Genomic DNA, 25,588 nt, shown 5'->3' on the forward strand with positions numbered 1-25,588 from the left:
AAATACCTAATTTGCAAAAATAAGATTATTACCCCTCAGACTAAACTCTTGATAAACCTTTTTCCTGGGTCTCTGTCAACAAGTGGTTTTTAGTACATGGGGCCTGGCTTGTTACTGGGCTCCCCTTCCTCACTGCCCCACCTCCTCTCAGTGCATCTTGATGCCCAGTCCTTGTAGCTCAACTGGCTGGACAGTTTTCTTTTCTTGGTGTGTGGAAGGAAATGGCCAGTCCTAGCACTGAGTAAGGGGTAGTTTGGCCACTCACCATAATTTGCACGTATGTGATGCACACATGTGATAATAATATCACACATCTGACAACACTGAATTCATGTCATAGTCATCCTCTGCCAATAAAGTGAGGAGTTATCGTTGTGTTACATCCAGCCCTGCCATTATTTTAAATGGAGGTGTAAAAACCCTTTAATACTTATCATAATAACCATTTGTTAATGGAATATTTTAAAGTTTTTTTATTGAGCTGTACTAAAGAGAAAATATAAAATTCCTGAAGTATAGAAGTCATTAAAAAAACCCTAAAGAACCAAACCAGGAGTATGGTTGCTCCTGTCAACTATGCACTCTACATTTTCAGAATTATATATGGTTTTCTTATCATGATCAATGGTTAATGCTGACTTTTAAAGATAGTTAAAATTCTAAGGCTGGATTCTCTGGCTTCATTTTGGCATAAACTGTTTTCTTTGTTTCACAGTGTCTTCAGGCTTTCAGTTGTGCAAAATCAGATTGCTTACAACCCACTCATATTTTGAAAACTGTTTCAGTAGACTAAGATGTTGATTCCAAAAAATTGCTTTCAAAATTGTGAATTAAATCAGAAATTCCCTCTTCTAATAAGAAATGTAAGCTGTTGCCATCAGCTAAGCAAATGACAGACCTAGCGGTCTCATGGTTTTTGAAAGCCTTCTGTTTGCACAAGTGCTTGTGGTCAAGAAAGAAGCAGCATCATTCACTTAGACCCAGAAAAACTCCTATATTTAGAAGGATAGCATTTGTTTCTTGCATTTCATGGATAGTTGTTAGGCCCTGGCATTGTAAATATGCTGTTGTTTCTTTTTGAGCTTTGGTTATATACTCCTGCATGTTTTTGTAAGATAAATGTAGTGTTTATGTTTTATTCCTGTAGCTTTAGATTTTTTTTTTCCTTTTAAAGTATATCCCAGTGAACTGAAACTAACAACTTTGGATCCACAATTGATTTTCAGTAGGTGTAGACTGCCCACTTTATTTTTATAGTATAAAATTTAAAGATCCCAATCCTTGCCATATTTGAAAAATGCTTGTATTTTTCTGGGATTTTGGTCTAAATGGATATCATAGAACTAGGAGAGTACCTTTAGAAAGTGAGGAACTCCTGAATCAATCCTTTGAATAAAGAGGAAGGGCTGCAGCAGAGCCTGAGCTTAGTGTTCACAATCTATTGTGTACTCTGTAAGCTCATGTGCTTCCTTCAGTCCTATGTGCTCTATATTTTGCAAGTGTTTTAAACTTCTAGTGGTTCATACATGAGTTTTTGAAGCTCTGAGGCAACTGTTAAGAAACAAGAGAAATATATATTCATGGTCAGCATCATGAGGAATGTAGGAAGTTTTACTTCCTTGATTATGCAAAGAACGAATAATGAGAAAAGTATCTTCTTTTTTTTTGGGGAGGGGGGGTCGATTAAACTAAATGCAGATTAAAGTTCAGAGTTACCTAGAAACCTGTTCTGACCAGTGACAGAACTGAAATCTATGTTTAAGGTAGTAATCAGAGCAAAATTACTATATTTTTTCTAATGGAGATTAGGTGCAGAGCCTGTTAAATAAGGGGGAAAATGATTCTTATGGTAGTGGGTGTACTTTATGTATTTGATTCCTCAAAACTTTTGGAACTGTGTGGTCCAATTGCTTAACAGAGCTTACTAAGAGTTGTGTTGCAGGTATTCATTGATACCCACGCATGCTGAAATATTTACATATGCATGTATAAATTAACAGAATGGTGTGCTGTTGAGGTAATGAAAATAGGAAATATGTTATGTTTGATCAAAAAGCGTATGGACTTCCTTAACTACACCACTAACATCTCCAGTGCTAGTATTTTGCCACTGTTTGGACTTTCATTTAAGCAAGGAATCCAGACTGATAACAGAATTTCTCTGCCTGGAGCACAGTAAATGGAGAGGTTTAGAAAGGAAATCAAATTATTGTAATGTGGTTACTTTCCATGTAAGTTTACTGGTAGTGGTTAGTATTAGTACTAATGAATGCTGTTCTCATAAAAGAATTTCCTCATCTAACAATACCACCTTCATTTGCATTCAAGACAAAAGGTCTCTGTTGCACATGCAACCTATGGATTTTTTTTTTCCCCTCAAAGAACATACAATTTTCCTCCTATTTATGATTTTAGCTCTTAATTCTCTTTTCCTTATATATTTCCAATGGGTTTTATGTGGTCAGTATAACTTCAGGCACTTTAGGGGAGTTGCAAGCAGTCATATTTTTTCTCTTAACATTTTTTTCTAAATGATTATAATGAGCAAGTACTCTAAGTCCAAGAACTGAGCATCTTATCTTTTCCTTTAACAGTGCCAATAAAGTGTTGCTGGTTTGCAGCATGGGTTAAAAAAATTGATTAAAAAACCTCCAGCCCCCAAACTTGGCTTCAAACAGGCATACTGAAAATCACTTACTTTATGAAACATCAGCCTGTTGTCAAGCCGTTGGTAAAGCTCCACATTTGTGCTTTATATTTCACATGAATGAATTTGTATGAATGTAGTCACTTAGGATGCTTAGGTACACCTGTTTGTTTAATAATAGAGTTCCTGCATCTCATTTTTAAAAAACGAAAGTAAAAAAATTGGAAGACGCTGTTAGACTTTTCAGTTGGGGTCACATGAGAAACGTTGTCTTTATGATTTGCCATGTTGGTTTTTCTCTGTGTGTTCATCAACGTTCTAATCTCACAATCTCACATGTAGATCTCAGGCTGACTCTGCAAAATCCAGCTGTTCAGAAACAGACTGCAATGATAACCTGCCCTCCCACAAAACCCCTGTTGCATCAGGGAGCAAGCATGCTGTGAACGGCTTCTTCCCGCAGCCAGGTGTCTACGATTCCCCGCCTTCCCGCTCCGCGCTGACGCTGGCAGACTCCAGCCTCTACAACCTGCCTAGGAGTTACTCCCAGGATGTTTTGCCCAAGGCAGCGTCTCCATCTGGAACCGATGCCGAAGGAGAGCAGCATGTTTTCAATGCCCCATCAGCAGCATCGTTAGACACGCAGATGAGGCACATCTCCATTAGCTATGACATTCCCCCCACGCCCGGAGGTACTTATCAGATCCCACGAACTTTTCCAGAGGGAACGTTGTCTCAGACTTCCAAACTGGAGACTATTCCAGACATCCCTCCACCTCGGCCACCCAAACCTCACCAGGCAGCGGATCGATCTCCCGTGGAAACCTGCGGCATCAGCCGCACCGCCTCCGACCCTGACAGCAGTTACTGCGTCCCCGCCGCAGGAGCGCCGCCCTCGCGCAGTAACACCATTTCAACCGGAGATCTCCATGTCTTCCGCAAAGGTCAGCATTCCCTGCGTTATCCTGCAGGGCCTTGGGTCTTGAGCTCTGTGATCTGAATGATACCAACAGGCTGAATAGAGTGAGGGGCATCTCTAGCCTGTAGGAGCAAGTGTTCAGCCCCTCACAAAGTGCTCGATGTTCAGAGATTTTTAAAGGAAACCATCAAAACAGCAAAGCACAGAACATCCATAAGGGATGTATATTGCACTGTGGCATTCAGCCTCGGCTAAAAATAGTTGAAGATCTAGACATATGTATTTGGAAATAAGTTCATATATCTGAATTCAATACTACCATTTTTAGTCTTTCAGAATGACCAAAGTGAGCTTAGTGAAGTGTGGTGCAATCTGCAGAAGCTGAAATTGTTTCATGAAGATCAGTGGGATATGGTGTATACCCAGAGCTTTGAGATCAACCCTGATTTGATGATCATTGCCACCAGCCTTTCTTTCTGTCCATGTGATAGATATGCTTACTACAGTCTTTTAGTAAAATTCAAGTTGTTTCTTGTGGCCACCTAAATGTTGCTCCTCCAGATGTGCTGCCATGTGTATTTTCTTGTTAACCACTTCTGGGCTAAGGGTTTCACTTTCTTTCAGATTTCTGAAGCAGGTGGGTATTACAGTGTTGTTTTTAAAAAGATTTTTTTTATTTGTGTAAGTCAATATTTATGTTACAGGTGATTTTAAAGGAGAGTTGTTTGAAATGAGGGATGAATACAAGGCTTTTAGAGGAGGCAATATGCAGAATGGATGGGATCATACAGATGCTCAGATACTATTGTCCTATTTGTCATTCATTTTGTAGACTGAGCATAAAATATTGGTGGTTGTTAGTGTTTTAAAATTACAAACGAACACTATGAAAGATCCTTGTTTGCTTTGCTTATTTTCTCTCATGTAGTATTTTCTCCCAAGTAAAACCACCACACTCATTTTGCTAAGTTTATAGGTGAGTATTCCTATACTGAATCTGAGATTGTCTGCGTCAAGAAAATTAGTCTTTCTGAAAACATTGGTTAAATTTGGTACTTAAGAGCAGAATTGTTTATTTTTCCTCTGTGGTGAAAATCTTAAAAAAACTTCAAAGGTTTTTTTTCAGGGCAAGATGGGGATAAATCCCAGAGTTTACCCAGTTTCTGTGCTGGCATCATGAGAAGGGGCATCCGTGCCACAGGGTAAAGCAGCCTGCTGCATGCATGGATGAGCAGCACTTGGGAGCCAGGAGTCTAACAAAGACCCCTGTCCAGCAAAGAACCAGCCACAGAGCTGAGGGCCTGCTTAGTGGGGACTGCCAAGAGCCAGGACTCCAAAAAGGGAGAAATCTTTGGTTTTGCAGCAGTCCACTCCAGCTGAAAGCCCCTGGAGACCACACTGGGGAGCTGAGAGAAGGGATTCACCTGTTCATGTAACAGATGGGATCCTGTTGAATCAGCACTTTCCAAGCAAAGGGCATCAGTCAGAAAATGTTTTTCCAGATGTTAAACTACATCTGTTGTTTGTTTATTTTAGATTAGGTTTTTCATGTGGGCCCAGATTCTCACTCATTGCACTAAGTTCTTACACATGCTCAATTAAAAGATAGACTCTGCTGCTTCTTTAAAAGCAAAAATTCTTTTCTCTTTACTTTCCATGGAAAAATGCCACTGTGAGTGCTTCAAGTTGTAGCTGATGAGTGCTAAGATTGTTTGTGAACACAGTGCTTTCAAACATAGATGTATCTAGGGGCCACAGCTTCAGGAGTGTGTTTGTGTACTCTCAGAAGCAGACAGTAAATAACAATAGACTCTGGATGCCTGTGCCAAGTGACAGGAACAGGGGTGATAAATAGCTACTTTCTCTTCTTGTTTCCTTAGAAATTAGTTCTCAAGACTGTTATGATATTCCACGAACGTTTCTGAATGACAGATCTAATTCATTGGAGGGCTTCCATAACCACTTTGTAAGTATGACTTGATCTGATGAGAGGCAACAGTGACAGTGTTTGAATGCTCTTTGTTCCGGTGTAAGAAAGCAAGCTGTGCGGTGTTTGTCATTTTTCACTTTCAATAGAATTCATTAATCTGAGTAGATTAGGTTAAAAGACTCATATGATTCACAGCTGATTGCATAACGTATTTTGTTAAAGGAAATATATGTTAATTCTAGAAAAACAGAAGCATGTTGACAGTGGGAAGTGTTTCAAGTGAAGAACTAGATGAAAATTATGTCCCAATGAATCCCAACTCTCCTCCACGACAGCATTCCAGCAGCTTCACTGAACCCATCCAGGAAACAAACTATGTACCAATGATACCTGGCACGTTTGATTTTCCATTGTTTGGAAAGCAAGTCCCTCCTCCTGCTCACATGGGTTTCAGGTCCAGCCCAAAGACCCCTCCCAGACGGTCGGTGCCTGCTGCAGAATGTGAGCCACCGCCAGTAGATCGGAACCTCAAACCAGACAGAAAAGGTGAGGAAAACCTCTAAGAAAAACTCATTTTTATCATCTCAGAAAATAACATCGCTCTTTCAACTTCTGCTTAGAGGAAAATGATCATGTTTTTAGAAATTATTTTAGAAATCATTTTTGTCCTATGAGATAACTAAATCACAGAGGAGCCCTGGCATTATTTTTAACCTTATTAAAGCACCACAATAACAATGCCAAATGAAAGCATAGGTTTAGATTTTATTCATACTAATGAAAAAATAACACTGAATTCCTAAGATTCAGAAGTGTGTCCTTGTATATAGAAGACACTTGTGATGCAGAGTGAGAACACAAGGCATTGAGTAGAACACAAATTTATAGCCCTAGCAATGCTTGGTACAGGATCAGCACGCATACTCATTTTAGATGGCCCCTTTGAATCTATCCTAAAAAATTCATCTCTAAAATCTGGCACGTAACATGTTTACTTTTCCTTGAAATAAGAATTATTTGGATGACCAGAGCTCTTAATGAACCAAGATGATTGGGTTGCAATGTGTCTATAAGTGATACTCATATAGAGAATCCCAAATAAATAGCTTGGATTTTCCAGTTTATCTAAAATGTTTTATCAACCATCTTACTAAAAATACAGGCAAATACTTAAAAAACTTGTTTCCCTACTAAGTTTTTGAGACAAGATAACTGACTTTCTTGTAGAAGGGGGAACTAAAGAACATCAGGTCAAATGTCTGCCCTATTTTGCATTTGAGTAAGTCCTATTTTTAATCTTATGTACTTGAAAATATTAGTATTTACATTGACAATGGCTGACTTCATTGTGGGAAAGTATAATGGCTAATATTCAGATGATCCCAAATATTCACTAATTAAACCTTTAAATTAGTATTTACCACTAAGTGAAAACCGTCTGTAATTAAGGGAGTAGAGGGTGTCACTCTGATAGATGAGGTATGTGCAATGGAAAGCACCATTCCACCTGTCCATCTTCAAAAATTGAGGCATGGCCTTTTTTAAGACTTTTGGCCCTCTGCTTGTGTCTAATTGTTTCTCTGTTATCAGACAGCAGTTTTGTTTTGTTCTTAAGAAATACTGGACAGGAAGAGATTGATGAAAGTTGATACTGGAAAACATTCTCAGAATAAATTGAACTGAACCAATTTAAAATACTTTTCCACACTGGCCAGTTTGTGTATTTTACTGATAAAATGTTTGACCTTCAAAAGTAATAAAAGTATGTGTTGAAAAACATCTCAGTTTTGCTGTTGGCAGCACGAAGCTGCCACACAGATGTTTGCTGGGGCAGCATCATTGCTCTTGGATATCTCTTTCTGGAACAGAATTAGTGTTTCACATTTAGAGTGGCATTTAAGGCTCCTGCTTTGCTCCCATTCTCAAATGCTTTATAGCTAGAAAGATGTAGCTAACACCAGGGGAAGGACTTTAAGATGTGTTAACATACCTCTTAATGAATGTAGAGTTACTGGATGAAATTTTTGCCTGTATACTTTTGGAAAACGTTATCACTGTAAAATAATAGGATTGTTTAATGTAATTTAGAAACTAAAATGATTTTAAAGTAAAACTATCCTTAAAAGTAAATATGATATAGTGCTTAGGGGCTGAAAAAAGTTTTGTGAGTATCTTGAGCTGCCAAGCATGGTAATGATTCTGATTTACCACTAAGGGTTTTATCTTAGTAGCACACACACAGAGACTGCCTCACTCTAATTTTATCAAATGCACCACTGCAAGTTTTCCATTGTTGTGAAGAACAGATCTGATGACACATTGGAATGGTGATATAATCCCATTTCAGTAATTGAGAGCTCTTCACAAATAACTCCTTCGAGATATACCTTTGGGAAAATAAAACTGTAGGTTCCTTTGAATTAAATTATGTAAAGCCCTTGTTGAAATGGACCTTTACCTAACTAAAACAATGGTGTGCTTTATATTCTTCTGTCTTGCTTTTTCAGCTTTCAAGTTCTTGTAGCAACTTCTATTATCAGGTTGTTTCTGTTTATGTAAATGTACTGCAGTGCTCTTCTGCTACAAATTAGTGCAAAGGAAGTGTCAAGTAGGTCTGTGTGTTCAATAAATCTTTGGCAGACACAGAAGGGGAGGAAACAGAACATAAAATATTTACCTTCAGGCTATTGCTCCTATAAATGTTGAGGGGATTTGATATGCCATTGGTTCAAGAATGTCTGTTGAAGACAGCTGGTGCTTCTCCAAAAGATGGTCCCTAAAATACTGCAGGGATGAGGTGTATTGGGGGTAAGGTGTTAAGAGGGCACATTTCATGTTCTGTCAGAAGAAGGTGCTCTGTCTTTTTTTTTATTGGTTACAGATTGCTGCAAAAGCAGTGTTTGCACTGCTTCTGAGCTTTTTGGAAGCTGTCAGAAATACCATCAACACCTTTCACATGAGCTTTAGCTTTAGGTCGTGTTCAGGTCATGTTTCTGTGGGCCAGGGAGGTTTGTTATATCCAGTGCTAAAAATGCATTTGACAAAGGGATAATGCAGTGAAACCAGCACATAAAGGAAGGATACACTGCTTTTTGTTGTCAAATGTATGTGTTTAGCATCTCTTTTACTCTATTTTAAGGGCTTGCTGCTTACAGCCTTCGACTCTTTGATCTCCCCAATCTGTTCCTTTTTCCACTGATCTCTAGGAGACCTTTGTTTCAGAAAGTGGGCTAAAAAATAATAATGAATAAAAGTATCTATAGCCTTGAGATTACAATACAGATTTGTGTAGTTTCATTTCTCTAGCTCACAGCTGCTTCTGTAATTATGGGGAGCTTCCAGTATTTTCTGGAAATCTTGAAAGGAATTTCAGAACATGGTGTTGTCTCTCTGCCCCAATAACTTGAATCAAAACACTTTTACTTGTTCTTTAGAGAAGAATACCAAAAGGTAAGTGATGTATTGCTTGGGACAAAATGGAGACTGTTTGGCAGGTGCTTTTCTGCATTCACCTCTAACTGAATGACAAAAATAATCTATTTTTTAGTTTGGTTTTTTTTTTCAGAGTGCTGTTTCTTTAGTTATGGAGGACCATTTGCTATATTTATTTTTGTATTTCCGCTTTGGCTGCTTTAGCTTTCCACAATTGCATGTAGTCCTGATGCTAAATTGGAAGTGTGTTTGCTGGTAAAAGATTTCAAGCAGAAAAAACACTGCATCCACCCATGCAAATGGGTCTTGCTCTCTGAATTATTCCAAGACAGTGGCTGGTTCTGCCACAGAGCAAAAGTGACATTTGTTGTGATGGTGACATGCCTTCTTCAAAATACTGTTTGTCCAAGAAGGAGCAGTAGCATTAAAGGTGCCCAAATACTGTGAGATGAAGGAGGACTCCCTAGACCAATCAGGCAGCAAAGAACAACCAGGTTCTCTTTCCAAGTGAAAAGTTTGTGGTCAAAAATAGAAGTAAAGAGATGTTAGTTGTTTTTTATGGGTCAGGAGGAAGCATTTGAGTGGTGCAGCATTTGAGAGATGGGGGGTCTCTGGGCCTGACAGTGACCCTCTCCTGCCGTGGGATTTGTTTCCATGGCTTGGGCAGAGGGGTATCTGATCTGAAAACAAGACTTTAACACCAAACAACTACAAAAACAGACTTTTTTTTTTTTTTAATTAACAGTTTAGGAGCTGTCCAGAGAAATTCCTTATAGCTATGTAATATTGTCCTATCTGAAAGGTTGAAATCTCGTAAGAAATATGTGCTTGACATCTTGACTGATAAAATGCAGTTTTTCAATATCTGAATCAAAGTGAAAGGCAACAGTGGAATTGGAGATGGTGGAGTTTACCTCCTCAAAATCTCAGCTTGATGCCCAGCTTACATTTAATTGTGAACTTCTTTTTTCTGTGTTAATGCACATTTATACCAAAGTGGGCTTTTTAAGATTCTGAAAAAAAATATTTGAACAGTGAGCATATGGCTGAACTAATAATGGCCATGATAAAATGAAAGTCAAAAGTTAAATCTTATTCATTTGAATATAGTATATGATTGTAATGCATGCATGAATTAATATACATGTCATTTTTTAAAAGTTTTTGATCAATAGTATTTAAAAGCACTTTCTGAGAGAGCTCCATTTAGCTCAGGTCCTAATTCCAGGTCATGGGGAGCTGAGATAGAACAATGCCCTCAGGATCACTCAGCAAATTGCTGACAGAGACAATACAGAATTTAGAATTCCCACCTTATGACATGGTACTGGGCTTTGCTTCATTTGTCTTGAATAGAAACTTTGTGTGTCAAAATATCGTTAGGGTTTAACTACATTCAAGGCTGTTTTGAACAATATTTTCAGTCCTAGTTTTGGATTGAGTGGCACAGATTATTTCGCTGATAGCAAAAATAACCAATAAATGTGTTGCTTCAGTGGTGTTTTGGGGGGGGGGGTGGGGTTTGGGTTTTTTGTGGGGTTTTTTATTTGTTTGTTTGTTTGTTTCTGTTGGTTTTTTTGATGACTTACATTTCAACAAAAATATATCAGCATTTAATCTGAGAGGCATCCTACAACTTAAGTCTGCATGATTGCCTTTAAAAGAGACTGCTGCTTGGCCTTGGTAATTTTCAGCCCATCATGTGGTAAACTTGGATGTAGAGACAGTAAGTGATGCACCATTTATTTTCATGCCAAGAAAATACCCAGTTGCAGCTTGAAAACAAGAAAACAAACAAAAGAAACCAAGAGAGAGCAGGAAAATTCTCATGGAATGGGAAATCGTGATTAAAAATGTTTAATTGTTTAATCGTTTTTGAGAATGTTTTAAAAAATTATCTGGTTGCTTCTGTCATAGTTTTTTTTCTCATTTAAAATCTTAAAAAACATAATCTGTGTGGTTAAACCACAAATATGCGTGGATTGCTTCTAAAAATGTGGCTGTATCTTTGCCACCACTCCTCCTAAGCATCTCCCAGATGGATTAACTTCACAGAGAATTCCAGTTTTCTTTATAAAGGAGCTGAGGCCCCCTTGAAAAGGTAATTGTGTACAGAGCGTTCCTGTGGCAGGAAGCACCTGCCACGTTCTGGTCCCCATAGGATCCACTGTGATGCTTCTGGATGACTGGAATAATGATCCATTGTTTCAATGTAGCATGGTGCTCTACAAATCCCAGGCCAAGTAGGTAATTATTAAGGAAATTAAGAACCCTCATTAATCATGAAGGTAGCTATAAATAGCCTGATGAACAGTTTCCTTGTTAGACATTCAAACATGTAAATATTTAAGTTGGACACTGTGAACATATTCCATGTCCTGATACAGCAGGAGTACCACACCATCCTTAAATAAAACTTCAGAGCAGCACTGACAGCATTTGTGACGCTGAGAACTGACAACTCTTTAAAAATAATAATAATAATTAGGAACTGGCAACATTTCAGTATTCTACACTATCATCATTGTCTTGCATGTTCTTTAATAAAGGTTCAGTTATGTTCTGAGGGCTTAGAACAAGTAGGCATTGAAAATATGAGAATGGTGATTTCTGTCTGCAGCAAGAACTGAACTAAAGATCTGTTGAAAAAGAAACTGTAACTTTTGTGATGACTTTTCTGAACAGAAGTATTGTTCATTTTGCTTTTGAGAAATCCATGCATTTTATCTTCTATTCTCTCTTGGAGAGAGAATGCACCCCTTGTTCATTCCAGTTAGGAATTTAAAAAAATTAAGCACTTGGGGGATGTTTTGGTGCTTCCTCAGAGTTCGTAAAGCAAGTGGAGTACAAATTTATTGATTTTTTTTTTCTTCTTTCATCTTCCACAAGTTCCCATTTAGCTGAAAATTATACCTCCTCCATGCCTGTACTGAATTACTTGTACAAGTCTAGTTTTTCACTTAATGGCTTGAAATAACTCCTTGCTGTGATGTACCAGTCCTTAACTTGCAGCTGTGATTTGTCTTTTAAAACTTTGAAAAAGCAAATGATTTCAATAATGATTTCATTTGGATGGCTGCATCACAGCTGCAGAGGATTGCGATTTGCTGGACATAATGGTTGTAAAAAAATGAAACATGCCAGTTTTCTAAAGATAAACTGCAGTACTTACTCTGATACTAGTGCTGGGGATGATTAAGTTTAGGGATTAGGGCTAGGGATTTTTTTTTTTAGCTAATTTTAAACTCCAAAGATATGAGGTAGAGCAGGAACAAGAGAACATGAGTAATAATGCCCTATTTTTAATAATCTTCATAAAATTTTCTCTTCTTTGCTGTGCCCTTATCACTTTTTTTCAAGAAAACATAGTTTTTAATGCACATATTTTCATGCTATGCCATTACTTTGTAATAGGCTTAATGTTAATCTTTAGTTTTCCAGTGAATAATTTAAATTTGGGTGGGTTTTTTTTCTGTTTTGTTTTTGAAGTCTTTTGGACTTTGCAAATCTTAGTGCACCATTAAACAGCTAATCAATAAATGCTCCAGAACACTGTACTTAGGTTTTAAAACAGTCTTTGTTATTGAATGTTCTTAGTTCATCGTGCTTTGGGGGCTTATAAAATACAGACATGTAGAGTTACTCACAAATTAGAATAGTCAAATAGTATCTTGGTGATTAATAGCTTTGGTATTCACTGAGTAATTTTATGGCATTTGCCATTCTTGGAGTAGTTTTATAGCATTTGCCAAATATTTTAGAAATAACAGTGAACGTTAGCTGTCAGATCCACTTGGATTTATTTTTTCCAATTCATTCTTAATTTCTGTAGCATTCAAATTACCAGTTCACTGTAAAAAGTTGTTTTGAGGGGATAAAGATGTCTGAGAAGATTGAAGAGCAGCTCTTTATGTGACTGCTTTTTATATTTCATAACTTTGAAGAATAAGTTGATTTCAATTTGTTTTTATTGTCCTAAAGAGACCACAGTTATCAGCATCCATATCTTATCCCCAGCCAGCACAAAGCACATTATTGATGCTCCTGTTTGTTGGTGGATACTAGTATGGAAATGTATTGGAATGTTACATAACTAAATACATGTTTCTAATTACAAGTACCTTGGCAGGAGACAGTCTTACAAAAACAGAGATGAAAAAGCAAATTCAGGATATTTGTAGAGCTCTCTGTGGAAGACCATGTACTTGGGAATCAGGGTTCACTTGGGTGAGGAAGAGAAGAAAAGCAGGAGTTTACTCTGCAGAATTGAAAACCAAATAATGAATTGTTTGGGAACAAGACAGTGAATTTCAGCCTTGTTTTTTGAGGAAAAATCTACAGTGATTCTAAGTATGGGAATTCTTGGAGCTCAGTGCAAATTTCAGTTTAATCTAATTACAAAGCAAAGGGGTCAAGATATGTGTTTTGTTGATGGAAACAAGGAACTGTGGTTAGTTCTTTCTCTCTGAAAGTACTTTTGTGTGGATGCAGTGCATTTATGTGGCTGATTTCTCCTTTTTCTCTCCCCCTCCTACCCCAAGCACAGCACTGCTCTAGCATTCCTACATGGGATCTCCCAGTCTCATCTCCTGTTGTCCAAGAAACAGATAATGCATTTCTCAAATTTTATGTTACATTAGTATATTTACCTAAAAATTTCAAGCCCTAAATAGCTAGTATTTAAATAGAAGTGTTAGCCTCTTTTGTGAGGATGTTTGCAATTTCCTGCCATGAAATCCCTTGCCAGCAAGCCATGGAGCAAGCATCCAGTCAGGAAAGAAGTGTCCTTAACAGAAATCATGTTTAGTTCTGGTGTTTCAAGGCAATAGTCTGAGAACAAATTAATCTCTTCACATTATGTCCTCAAAAACAAAACCATTAGGACCACCTACACTGATGCAGGAACTTACTGCAGTGGGACAACTTCCTCACCTGCCTCAATATTATATTCCAAGTGTTCTATGGAAAACAACAAGAGCCAATGCAAAAACCAAAAAGGAGTTTCCAGTTTAAACCATTTTTTGAAATTAACTCCAACATGTCAAATGGACTCTTCTCCTGGTGACTTGACAGACAAAGGCAGCATTGACATGCCCCAAATACCAGGAGCAGAATTCATGCATCTGAGTGTGCTCCAGTGCCACAGCCATAATCGTCTGCTGTGCCTGGCACTTGGTACAAGCAGCCATTTGTTACAAAAAATGGACTTCATTAAGGATTTTTCAGCTCAGAGTGCCCTTCTACAGCCTGATAGAACATGCAGAAGCTGAGCTTCTCTCTCCTGGCTGTAGCATTTTGCATTTCACAGGTGGTGACTTGATAGAACAGTAAAAACATCTAATTTTCACTTCTTGTTTGGTTGGTTTCACTTGTCATAATTTATTTGTTTTTTGGGTTTTTTCCCCCATGTAGGTTTGCATCCAGTGGTGTTCAACATTTATTTCCTTTTCAGTTTGAAAAAAAAATAAATTGCATAAATGAAACTTGTCTTTCCTTTACCCAGATTTATCTTTCCCAGAATAGGTGTGTAAGTTAAAAGTATTATCTTTGCTGAGATGAGGTAAATCTGGGCCTGTGGGAACCACAGGAAATGTGTTCCTCAGTATTGCTGGTGTTGGAATGCCTAATGGAGCCAGGCTCTCCATAGACCCCTACTGTCACTACACTGATTTGAGGAGCAGCCCTGTGACACTTTAGTGAGGATTTGTGGATAGAACAGATGTGGGAAACCAGCCTCCTGTATAGGGGGGAAGCAGTTTCCCCTCCATATTTTAATTAGTTTGTTGCTTTTCAGGGATACAGGGATGTGCTCCTGGGGAAAATTGTCATTTGAAAGCAGTAAGGGATGCTATGAAGGGCTTTCAGTGCCCTGGCTCATGTCACTTTATCGTCTTAAATGGGCAAAAACAGGGTGAAAGAATTCTGCAATTACACAAATAGGTAACCTCAGATTTGTGATTTTGATCCCCCCTTCCTCTTTTCCTTTCCCTGGTGTCAGGTCTTTCCTGTTGCACAGTATAAGCTCCTTAACAGAGTTTAGGCCTTTGGGTTTTCTTTTTGTTTTGTAGGGAGGAAAAAGAAAACACTCTGCACAAATATTTTAATTCTCTATCACACATTGAATGTGAAGAATTGCATTATCCTGGCTGGTTGGAAGCAGCAAGCTGGTTTGCCACCAACTTTATTGAGATTAAACAGTCTTCCAGCAGGAAGAGATGAAAGCTCAGTGAGTTCTGTATGTTCTTTTCTGATGTAGAAGTATTAAAGGGACCTGTACTTATTCATATAGCTCTTCTGGAAATCTGAGTGGTTGGTGTAAGTGCTAAATTAAGTGGGAATCAGGCAGTTACAAAATAGCCACGTTTTACAAAAGCATAGCCAGTTCAGAAAGGTTGGCTATGCTAGACCATGTAGCATCATTAACAGAAGGAGAAATAATGAGTTACAGCCTTGAGTTCCTTGAGCTTATTCTCTGTAATATGGGTTTCAGGCACTTTGGTCTGTTTGGTTATAAGAGCAGAGGTTATTAAATGCACACTGCTTAAATAATTGAATCAACTCTGTTACCTCTGCTGGTTTTCTCACTGTGCTTACAATCTGTGCGTCTATGTCAGTGCAGATTAACTTGAGTTGTATTGGGCCAGATTTCTTTTCAATCAGATTATAAAACTGTGAAATACAAAATTATTATGATCAGCAGCTTATAAAACTGAAATGCAAAATTATTATGATCACATCAAAAAGTGTTTGGATTTCAACTTCTTAAATTGTTCCATCAGTTTGAAGATCCTGGTCTTTTTAAATAGGGAGGCTTTTATCAGAGAGTTATAGGCAAGGACTTGAGAATATTGGATCAGCTCAGAATTGAGTACATCAGCATGTTGGCTCATGCTTTTGACTTGGCTCTAGTCAGGAATACTTCATGTTCTGCTTCACAGTCTGTGTCTTTGGTCAGCATTGCCCAACTGCTCACCCGTTTCATCAGCACATTGAGCCATTTAAGGGAGCATCTGATTTTGAAATTGGAAAAGAACTGTGTGTGTAAAAATGCCTTCATGTCCTTTTCTTTTTAAGGAAATTGCTATGCAGCACTACTAAGGAATAAATAAATTTTATCTTACCTGCATGCTCTCTCAGAAGCACTGTGTAGAAGTTAAGATACAGTACAAAACCTGTATTTACCTTTCTTGTTGTTACTTGATTATTCCCAATACTTCAGTGATAACACTAATAGAGCACTTCATATGCAAAACCCTTGGGGTAGTGATTTGCAAACTTGTGGTGTTTGTTGCCAAGTTTATTCTTTGTGAAGCATTCTCACCCATTGCTGGGAGTACCACACCTTAGTCTGTACCAGTCCTTTTCCATTTTGCGCTGTAGGGCAGCTTTCTGACATAACCAGACTTAAACTTTTCATTTGGTTTTTTCATATGGCTTCTTGGTGTACCACTTGAAGGCACTTGCCTTTTTTAATATTAAATATATAAATATAATATATTATTTTATATTATTGTAACAATATATTATTCTATATTTTATAATATTATATTATTCTATATTTTATAATATTATATTATTCTATATTTTATATATTATATTATATCATATTATATCATTAGTATTATATTATTATTTATAAATATTAATATTATACTTTGTCAGATAGACTTTAATGAAAGCTTAGGGCTATTACACATTCTTGATCATGTTTATTTAAAATAGATGGCATGACCTGGAACACTTGCAGAGTTTGGTCAAGTTGGCTAAAGAAAATCCTTGTTTTGGGAGGTGATTTGCATTGCTCTCTGCAGGGAGATGATTAGCATTTTCATGCCAGGGTCATTTCTGGTGCAGGTTGGGTTGTGCCTTGGTGGAGGGGCCATATGCAGGCTGGAAACCTGGGAAGAAAATCCCACTGTGTCTGCAGAGTCGGGGTGGTGGGGTTTGGTACAGACAGATGGAGACCTCTGGGGAACAAGTTTGAGAAATACACTGGTAAAAAAAGATTCTTGGGGCATCTCAAGTGGGAGATAGACATCAGGTAGAAGACCTCCCAAGAGTTCCACAGGAATGGAGACTACCAAGAGTCATTATTTCCAAAGAAATTTTGTGACTAAGGAGGATTTAATTTCTCTGAGGCTACTTCAACTTGTATCTGAAACATGACTGTTCTCTTTTGATACTAAATATACCTCAAATATGTACTTTTATTTTTTTTTTAATCAAACCAGTTAGTAGTAATGATCACTGCAATATTTGTTGATGCACTTTTCAGCCTTTTTGTACAGCTTTTACATTTGCCTCCAATATATTTGTTACTTGCATGCAGTCTTTACTTTGTTTCTGGTTTGGTGTTTAAACCCTTAGTGTGGTTCCCAGCTAGAGGGTAAAATCTCCTTCAGCAGCTTGCTTATGCTTGTGGGATTAAGTTTTCTGCAGGGGATTGTGATGTTTGTTTATAAAATTCCAGTTTTCCACTTGCAAATAGAATATTATTAAGAGAGTCTTCTTTTTGCCAATTAGGTCAAAGTCCTAAAATTTTAAGACCTAAACCACATGGTTTAGAGCGAACTGATTCACAAACCATAGGTGACTTTACTACAAGAAGAAAGGGTATGTACTTTAGCACTCTATGTATATGGAGCTTTATAAAAATAAGTGAAGCAAAAATTTAAAAAATTGTTATTTTAGAATAACTCTGGCATATTCTAGTCTGCTATAGTCTAAGGTTATGGATGCATTTTCCATGCCAAGCAACCAGTTTCCTGTATAAGGAATTAAAGATTTTCTGGCTTGAACAGTGCATGGAAATTTTTCTTTGATATTAACATGAATGTTCTGATCTCTTAAGTTGTGGCTGCTTATATTTTGTCTGTTTATTTAGAAGCAAATATGTAACAACTTGTAAATTGTACATAGTAACTTGTAAGTTACTTGAAACTTTTATTAGGCAATAACCTGAAGTCACAGTTCACTTAGGTCTTGAAGCAAAATATTGATCTTCTGATCACACACTAGTACAGACATCTATTTATGCACCTTAAAGAGGATTGTAATTAATATGATGGGCTTTATTCAAGATGCTGAGTTGCTGCCTAACACAGTCACAAGAAGTAGAGAAAATAATGAACAACTTGAAAAATCTCAGAGAAGTATCACTGATTACCTTTGGGTTTTGAAGTGCATTGCAACAGGATGAAATACTTGTGCTGTTCTTGGTGGGCTTTGGATGAAATCCTGTCTCTGTCTGCTGCAGCAGCAGCACCTTGCCCACTGTTTATTCCTGCCAGGTAGCCTCAGACCTTTACAGAAAACTTGAGCCAAGCTGATAATTTTTTGTGTCAGTTGTGCTTTAGTATCATGTTGCCTATGTCATGTTCAGTTCTGTTACTACATGCCTGACACTTGATCTCAGTGAACCTGCCAAGAGGCAGAAAACTCATGGTGGGAGGGGGCACAAGGACAGAAAGGGCAGTTTTTATGATGACACTGCATTTTGTTTTCTAAGAACAGTTTTAGGGAGGATAAAGTTGACAGCAGTTTGACTCTGTGATATTTTTTTTTCCACAAGCCTTTTTATACTTTTCTTTTTTGCTAATGTTTGGGACGTGTGAGACATATAAGCTGCAGGGAGGGATAATGTGTTTCATGCTAATAGCCTACTCATGGTTCTGTTCTGAAAATGAAATTTAAAAATGGCAATTTTTTTGAGAGCTGTGTTATCTGTCATGAGTGGCACAAGCTGTCATGAGTGGCACATGGCTCGACTGTGGATGATCTCTGAAGTGAGCCAGGCTCCTCCTGCTGTTGCTTCATTTCTCACTTTTGCAGACTTAGTCTTAGCTGCGCGTTCTGCCCACTCATGGAGCTATGAAACCTCACCAGCAAGGGGACATGTGCACAGTGAGGGCAGAGCTTGCATATTAACAGCTGGCTCTGAGCCAGGACAAGTCCCCAGAGTTGGTTCTGCTGAAACAGCCCATCAGCCCTGCCCTGGGCTTGCCAGCTCCACAAGTCATCAAGACACAATGAGCACAGAACACGATGCTGCCACTTTCAAAATCTCTTTTCAAAACAGAATTACTGCCTACAAGTATATGCTGCAAAATTCTGCAGTTGCAGTGGGGCTTTTTTTAATTTTATATTTTAATTTTTTAATTGATGTTTCCTCTCGTTACCTGAAAAGATGAAAAATGTAAGTTAATATATCATGTCTTTCTGAAAATGGAAGTGTCTCCCTTTCCTTACTAGTATTTACTATTTGAAAGATAAAGGTTTTTTCTGTATTTAGTCTGTGCAAAGCTATTAAATTTAAGTTTGTTTAGGAAAGTTCTGTGCTTTACAGTTGTCTGTTTCTTACATAGCAAAACCAGCTCCACTAGAAATAAAACCTCTGCCTGAATGGGAAGAATTACAAGCTCCAGTTAGATCTCCCATCACCAGAAGCTTTGCACGAGAGTAAGTTCCTTGGCTTTTCCTCATTCAGAGTAATCATTTTGGTGACTGGAGTGTTAATAAATGTGTGTACATCTGTATCATATTTTTAGCTTGTTTGTAGCTTGAAGTTTCCCTTGCAAGAGTGTGAGTCTGCGTGTGTGTCTGTGCATTGAAATAAAGTGTGTCTGTGTGAAATTTTGTTTTGTGATATTAAATATAAGGGACTGTGTATAACCAAAAAATGTGACACTCTAGTAAGCTTGAATGAAAATTTCAGCTCTAATATGCTTCTTTTTGTTGTTTACCAGGAGGTTTAAGGTATTGCAGATGTATTGTTTGTAAAATAATTCCTGGTAATTAGCTCCTCCAGGTTTCCCGTGTCTCCCAGACCGGATTCAGTTCATAGCACAACTTCCAGCAGTGACTCGCACGACAGTGAAGAGAATTATGTATCCATGAACCCAAATCAGTCCTCTGAAGACCCAGTATGTAAAATCTACATCTTAACTACTCTCTTCCTGTGCAGTCCTTACTTTTAAATCATGCAAACACAGATCCTTCATTCAACATCACTCCCTTTATGCTTCTAGATCAGCAGAATGATAAAAAAATCTCCATAGCAAAGCTGTAATTTTGGTAGGATTTCACTGAAGAAGTTAAGAGCATAAAGAAAATGGTTGATATATAACATGTATACAACATGACTTTTTTTCTACCTCTTTTCTAGAATTTGTCCCCTCTTTGCAATTGTTTATCCTTGGGCTATGCACGAGTCCAGTATTATGACATGAAGGGAAATAAACTGTCCTAGGACCTCTGAGACATGCTTAAAAAAACTGCATTAAAAGGACATCTTCCAGGAAATGTAGAAGGAACAGGGGAAAAAACCACTTGATACTTGTGGTATACATTCTATGAAAATTGAACCATGTGTATTTTATTAGGCGTCTTTCAAAGAACAAGATAGAAGGAGTCTTTGTGTATTAAATGTCTGCATTTTTTTCCCCTTTGGGGGGAATTTTCTCAGATAATGAAGCTTCAGATCCTCAGCATGGAGTGCAGCTAGTTAGGAAAAGTTAATGATGCACACTGTGGGTTTTCTTCGGTGAGGGAAAGGAGAGAGAGAAAAAGACTCAATAGCAGTAGTTTTAAGGAAGAGACAATAGCAGTAGACCTAGGCCTAAACTAAAATATAGTTTAGAATATGCATAAAACACTGGAGGAAACCTCTATCTTGAGCTCAGCTTTTTGTCTAGTCTAGAATCATGGATTGGTTTGATAGGGACCTTAAATCATGGATTGAAAGGTTCATTAAAGATCATCTTGTTCCAGCCTCCCATGCCATGGTCAGGGACAGTCTATTAGACCAGGCTGTTCCAAGTCCTGTCCAGTCAGTTCAGTGTACTCATATGTTTGGGTTCTCAGTAGGGGATACAGCTGTATTTTTCATCTTGAAATCATTTATGTATGACCTTCTTTGGGGAGGGCCTGTCTAGCACCTTTTTTGTTCTGTTTGTGTGTCTGCCTTCTTATATGGCATGTGCTGGCCCATCTCACTGCCCCTGGGCTCTCCTCTTGCAATGCTGTTCACTTTCCTGTCCCCTGCTGCTCTGGATCCCTCCCAGCCTCCTCCAGTGTCCCTGCCCCCAGCTGACCACTGCCACCTCTGGGTGCTGCATCCCAGGTTCCCCTCATGCTGTTCCCTGTGGGAGTTGCTGGGGTGCAGGCTCCAGAGCCCGTGGAGCGCCCCAAGCTGTGCCTTGTGCTTCCCAGGGGAAAAGCACCAAGCTCGGGTGACCTGCTGATGGTAATTCTTAGCTCCTCTCTTGCAAGGGCCATTGGTAAGTAATGGGTGATGCCCTGTTTGACACGTGCAAGAACCATCCCATAATTACACCAGAGATTGGCCCCACCCGTGCCCACAGTTCTCCCTGCACAGAATCACAGTTCAACCCGCGTGTTCCTGTTGATTCTGAAGGCTGCTCCAGGGGCTTAACTTCCATACCAAGATGGTACAATTAATGCTCCAGCTCATTAATATCTTCTGTTTGCTTGCACCAGTCCTGTTTAAAGGTTATTCAACAGATTTCCTTTCTGTTTCATTGTTTCATTTGCGTGTATTTAAAATTTCTGTTTCCTAATGCGTATGTTCTACCTGCTTAGTTTGTTTGAAATAACAGATTATTTTTTGTTTAATGAGTAACAGCTTTTTAAATTTATTTTGGAAACATTGATACAGAATCTGATTTTTGTATCTTTAATACACAGAAATTTGTTCTGAGAATTTGAGCAAGGAAAATGAACTTCACATTAGTTGTTTGTGTTTGTCCTTGTTACCACTTAATGTTAAATGAGCTGGACAGTAGAGATATAATGGATTACTTCCATTTAAAAAGCCCAGCCCATTTGGCTTTAGCCCATAAAATATTTTACTTCCTAAAGAACCAGAAGATTTCTGCATATCTCATGGCCTTTGTTTTAAAATTTGACTTTTTGAGAATTTTTACTTGTTCCAACTCTATCTTAGCAAGGAATCTGTATTTCTTCAACTTTTTCTGCTATCAGCTTTGAAGCATCTTCTTTGATGTCATACTTATGTTTTAGTTAATAAATTCAGCAATATTCTGCTTTTTCTTTCAAGTTGCTCTCAGCCTTACCCTTCTGTCTTTCCTTCTGCCTTCTTCATTTTTTGCTGACTGCTGCCCTCTGTCTTCCTGTTTTTTCTTTATCTTTTAGAGAAGAGTCCTTCTATTGTACTGTTCCTATAACACCTGTTAAGAGGGAGGGATCAGGCTGGGAGAGGACAGAGGAGGTGAGGTTGTAAAAGTCTGGGCTATTTGAAATTTAGGTATATACAATGCAACTTCAGTTCAGGCAGCCCTACACATGTTTTCCAAAGTTTTAATATTTTAATCTTGTCAATTGAACAATACTCTTTGATTTTCACCTTAATTGTGATAACTTTTGAATGAGATGTAAAAGTTTCATTTTTAGATTTGCCACTATTGTCAAGCAGAAATTATTGTAGGTATTGAACAAAAATTGAGGGAAATAGAAAAGTTTGTGCTTAAGTAATGTTAAATTTGAGATATAATAGCTACATTTAAAAAGAACAAAACACGATCTGTTCTTATTTCATTATATGAAGGGGACATTAAGTGGAAAGGACAGATGGGTTTGTTGGCAACCTTAAATTTGGGGGGGTGGTTTTTGGGTTTTTTCCTCCCATTGGGTTTTGACTCTGTCCCATTTTTGACATAGAATGTATGCCCTTGCTATGCAGGGTCAATGAAATTTCCATGATTGAAGTGATTGCAATTGTTTCCTTAAGCTTTTACATTTTGGCAGTTTATAGTAAGCGTATTTGATTATGTGGACCACATTAGTTTGTACATTTGTAGCTGAGGTTGTTTATATTATGATTTCAGAATTTGTTTGGAAGCAACAGCCTTGATGGAGGAAGCAGCCCTATGGTAAAACCTAAAGGAGATAAACAAGTGGAATATTTAGATCTGGACCTAGATTCGGGAAAGTCTACCCCACCTCGTAAGGTAAGCAGATGTTCAGCTCTTGCTTTTCTGCCATCAGGAGTTCAAAATTGCCTTCAGTGACATCTCTTAATGGTAATTTCTCCAATGATTTAGTGGAGAGACAGTGTTGAACCTTTCAGAGAAACCAGTGCTTGTTCTCTGTCTGTTTGGGACACCTACTTGCTTTTTTGTTGTTAATTTACTTGAACTTGTTTCTGACTGTTCCCAGAAGAAGAACAGTGGCTCAGGCAGCAGCGTGGCAGACGAGAGAGTCGATTATGTTGTGGTGGACCAGCAGAAAACGCTGGCCCTGAAGAGCACGCGGGAGGCATGGACTGATGGCAGACAGTCTACGGAGTCTGAGACACCCACGAAAAGCGTGAAGTGAAAACACTGCTTGGGCTTTGAAGAATGGAAAGAAGTGAATTTTGAAGAATCACAGAACCACAATGGCAGTGTTGTTCAGCTGCACAGTACCCGATTCCCTGGGGTGGGAATCAGTTCCCCACCAAATAGGTTGGAAGCCAAAAGACGCTTTGAATATATCAAAGGAACTTTAAGATCATGAATTGGCTCTGTGGTGTCTGGAAAAATCACAGCCTGTAAATAACCTGTAAAATAATATTACTTAGGTTTCAGAAAACCTTTTGTTCTGTAGTTAACACATTTGTAGTATTACTGTGTTTATGCACTTTTTCAGTTACAATGTTGGTTCAGGTATTCACAGTTAGTGTACCTTAATGTCTAATTAATCTGGAGAATTCTTTTTTCCTTACACTACTATTCCTCACAATTTTAGGTTAATTAAGCTACATGTAGAAACAGAAATTAATATTTGAACTTCATTTTAACAACTCAAAATTGATTTTGCAGAAACACTTTCACAATTGAATAATCTACTTGAAATGCCGAGAGACAACAGTTAGTTACATATTTGTTTATATTTAATACATACAAAATTATTTGGAAGTCTACAGGTTTACCTTCCTAACAAAAAATAGCTGTGAGTTAATAATAATGAACTGTACTGGGTTTAGACCTAAAATCTTGGCTTATATGTTAGTTGTTAGTGGTGGAACTTCTATTGTATTTTATTAATGACAGTGTTCTGTGTTCAATCAGTGAAGATTCTGCAGGGTGGGATCTTACACTTTCAAAGACTGAATAATTAAATGTCAAGTAAGCCTGCAAACCACTGATGGCATGCAGTAATATTGTGATCTCACACTTATTAACAAGAAATAACCTTTATATTATTTACAGAAGGTAGAGTATATAAATCAGGTACGTACCAAGCACTGTTGTGCTAATACACTGATCAGGTTTAGACAATGAGCTTTAGTTTTGTATTGTTTAGAAGTTCTAATGTCAGTTTTCAGTTCAAGATTAATGGGACAGTTTGACATTCACTTTTTGTAGTACTAGCAAAAAATACTGTGATTTTGAATTAGACATTAACTCAAATGGAAATACTATGTTTTAACACCATAGTGCCCTTCTTATGAGCTCTATTTTACTTTAATCTCCTGCTTGGCCTTATATTTAAATCCCTATGCAATTGATATTTTATATCTCTGTTTTTAAAAATTAGATAATGTACCTAAATTATCCCCTTGTACACCACTTGTTGTTCTTTCCTGGTACAGGATTTTAAACTCTGTATACTGTGATCCTTTATTTTACTATGCCAGTTCCAAATAATAATCTGCCTTGGTTTAGAAACATTTTTTGTTATTTGGAAGAAGATAGAATTCTTTAAATACATGAATGAGCTAGGTCTAGATAGAGAACTTACTAACACTTTTGTTTTATACAAATACCCTCAATTAAGTGGTTGGTTTAATTTTCCTGCCCAGTTGGGGTTTTTTTGGCCAGATCATTTAAAAGTTGAGCTTAAAGCTGCATTGTTTTCTGGCATGTTGGCCTTCGTACTGTGCCTAATCTACCATCAGTTGTTTCTCTCCCTCACAGCCACAATTTACAGTATGTAAATTATCTTCTTCCTAACAAATGTTCTTTTTAAATTAGTAATATTTTGATGCTTTGAATGTTCATTTAGAAAAAAGAAACTGAACACAATGCATTTTGAGGTGAATTTTAAATAAATCAAGTTGTTCTGTTTTGGTGTGTAAACTCTGTCTTGCAAAGCAGCAAACGGATGTCAGTGTGTCTGGGAAGGTGCCTGGATACCAAGCACATTTTTTCAGAGTTGTAGATGTACAGTTGGAATAATTTTTAACTTGGATCTCTGATTTAAAACCCTGCGCCAAGAAGCCAAATAATGTGAATTCCCACTCCTCTGGGAGCCAGGAAAAAATCAGTCTCCTAAGCCAGCCTCTCTTGCTGAGCCAGTGATAGGAGATGGGTTTGCTCTAAGTTTGCTGATATCAGTCCTTGATTTACAGATTACACTTACTCTTCCTTCATTTAAAATTTGGCTGGATTCACAACATTATTTGTTATTATGATTGAGAATCCACTCTTAATTTCTAGGCTTTTCCCCTTTCTTTCGTTAAGGAAAACAGGAGCTTCCACACTGTACAGACAGTGTAACATTTTCTAAGTATCAGTCTACAATTTCTCTTTAATTAGGTTTCTAAGCAGTTTTCTCCCCCACATTCCAGTGTTACATCTTCCATACTTACATACTGTCCATGGTATGTTCAGAATCAGAGGTGTGATATTAACTTTTG

At 37.8% G+C, this 25,588-nt stretch overlaps 1 protein-coding gene across 7 annotated transcripts in view; it reads left to right on the plus strand.

Moving 5' to 3' along the window:
• GAB1 (GRB2 associated binding protein 1) overlaps positions 1 to 25,016 on the plus strand; it is a 91,586-nt gene extending 66,570 nt beyond the window's left edge. Inside the window, exons 4-11 of one of the 7 annotated variants that reach the window (XM_077176711.1) lie at positions 2,990 to 3,591; positions 5,447 to 5,532; positions 5,739 to 6,042; positions 17,452 to 17,541; positions 19,293 to 19,386; positions 22,102 to 22,177; positions 22,794 to 22,916; positions 23,128 to 25,016. In XM_077176711.1, the coding sequence (XP_077032826.1) occupies positions 2,990 to 3,591; positions 5,447 to 5,532; positions 5,739 to 6,042; positions 17,452 to 17,541; positions 19,293 to 19,386; positions 22,102 to 22,177; positions 22,794 to 22,916; positions 23,128 to 23,283 (1,531 nt within the window). In that variant the 3' untranslated portion in view covers positions 23,284 to 25,016. Of the gene's footprint in view, positions 1 to 2,989; positions 3,592 to 5,446; positions 5,533 to 5,738; positions 6,043 to 17,451; positions 17,542 to 19,292; positions 19,387 to 19,726; positions 19,851 to 22,101; positions 22,178 to 22,793; positions 22,917 to 23,124 lie in introns of all 7 variants that reach the window. The other 6 variants (XM_077176709.1, XM_077176710.1, XM_054633786.2 and 3 more) reach the window with 6 other exon arrangements.
• The last annotated feature ends 572 nt before the right edge of the window (positions 25,017 to 25,588 follow it).

This window comes from Agelaius phoeniceus, chromosome 4, assembly GCF_051311805.1.
Source record: "Agelaius phoeniceus isolate bAgePho1 chromosome 4, bAgePho1.hap1, whole genome shotgun sequence".
NCBI lineage: Eukaryota > Metazoa > Chordata > Aves > Passeriformes > Icteridae > Agelaius > Agelaius phoeniceus.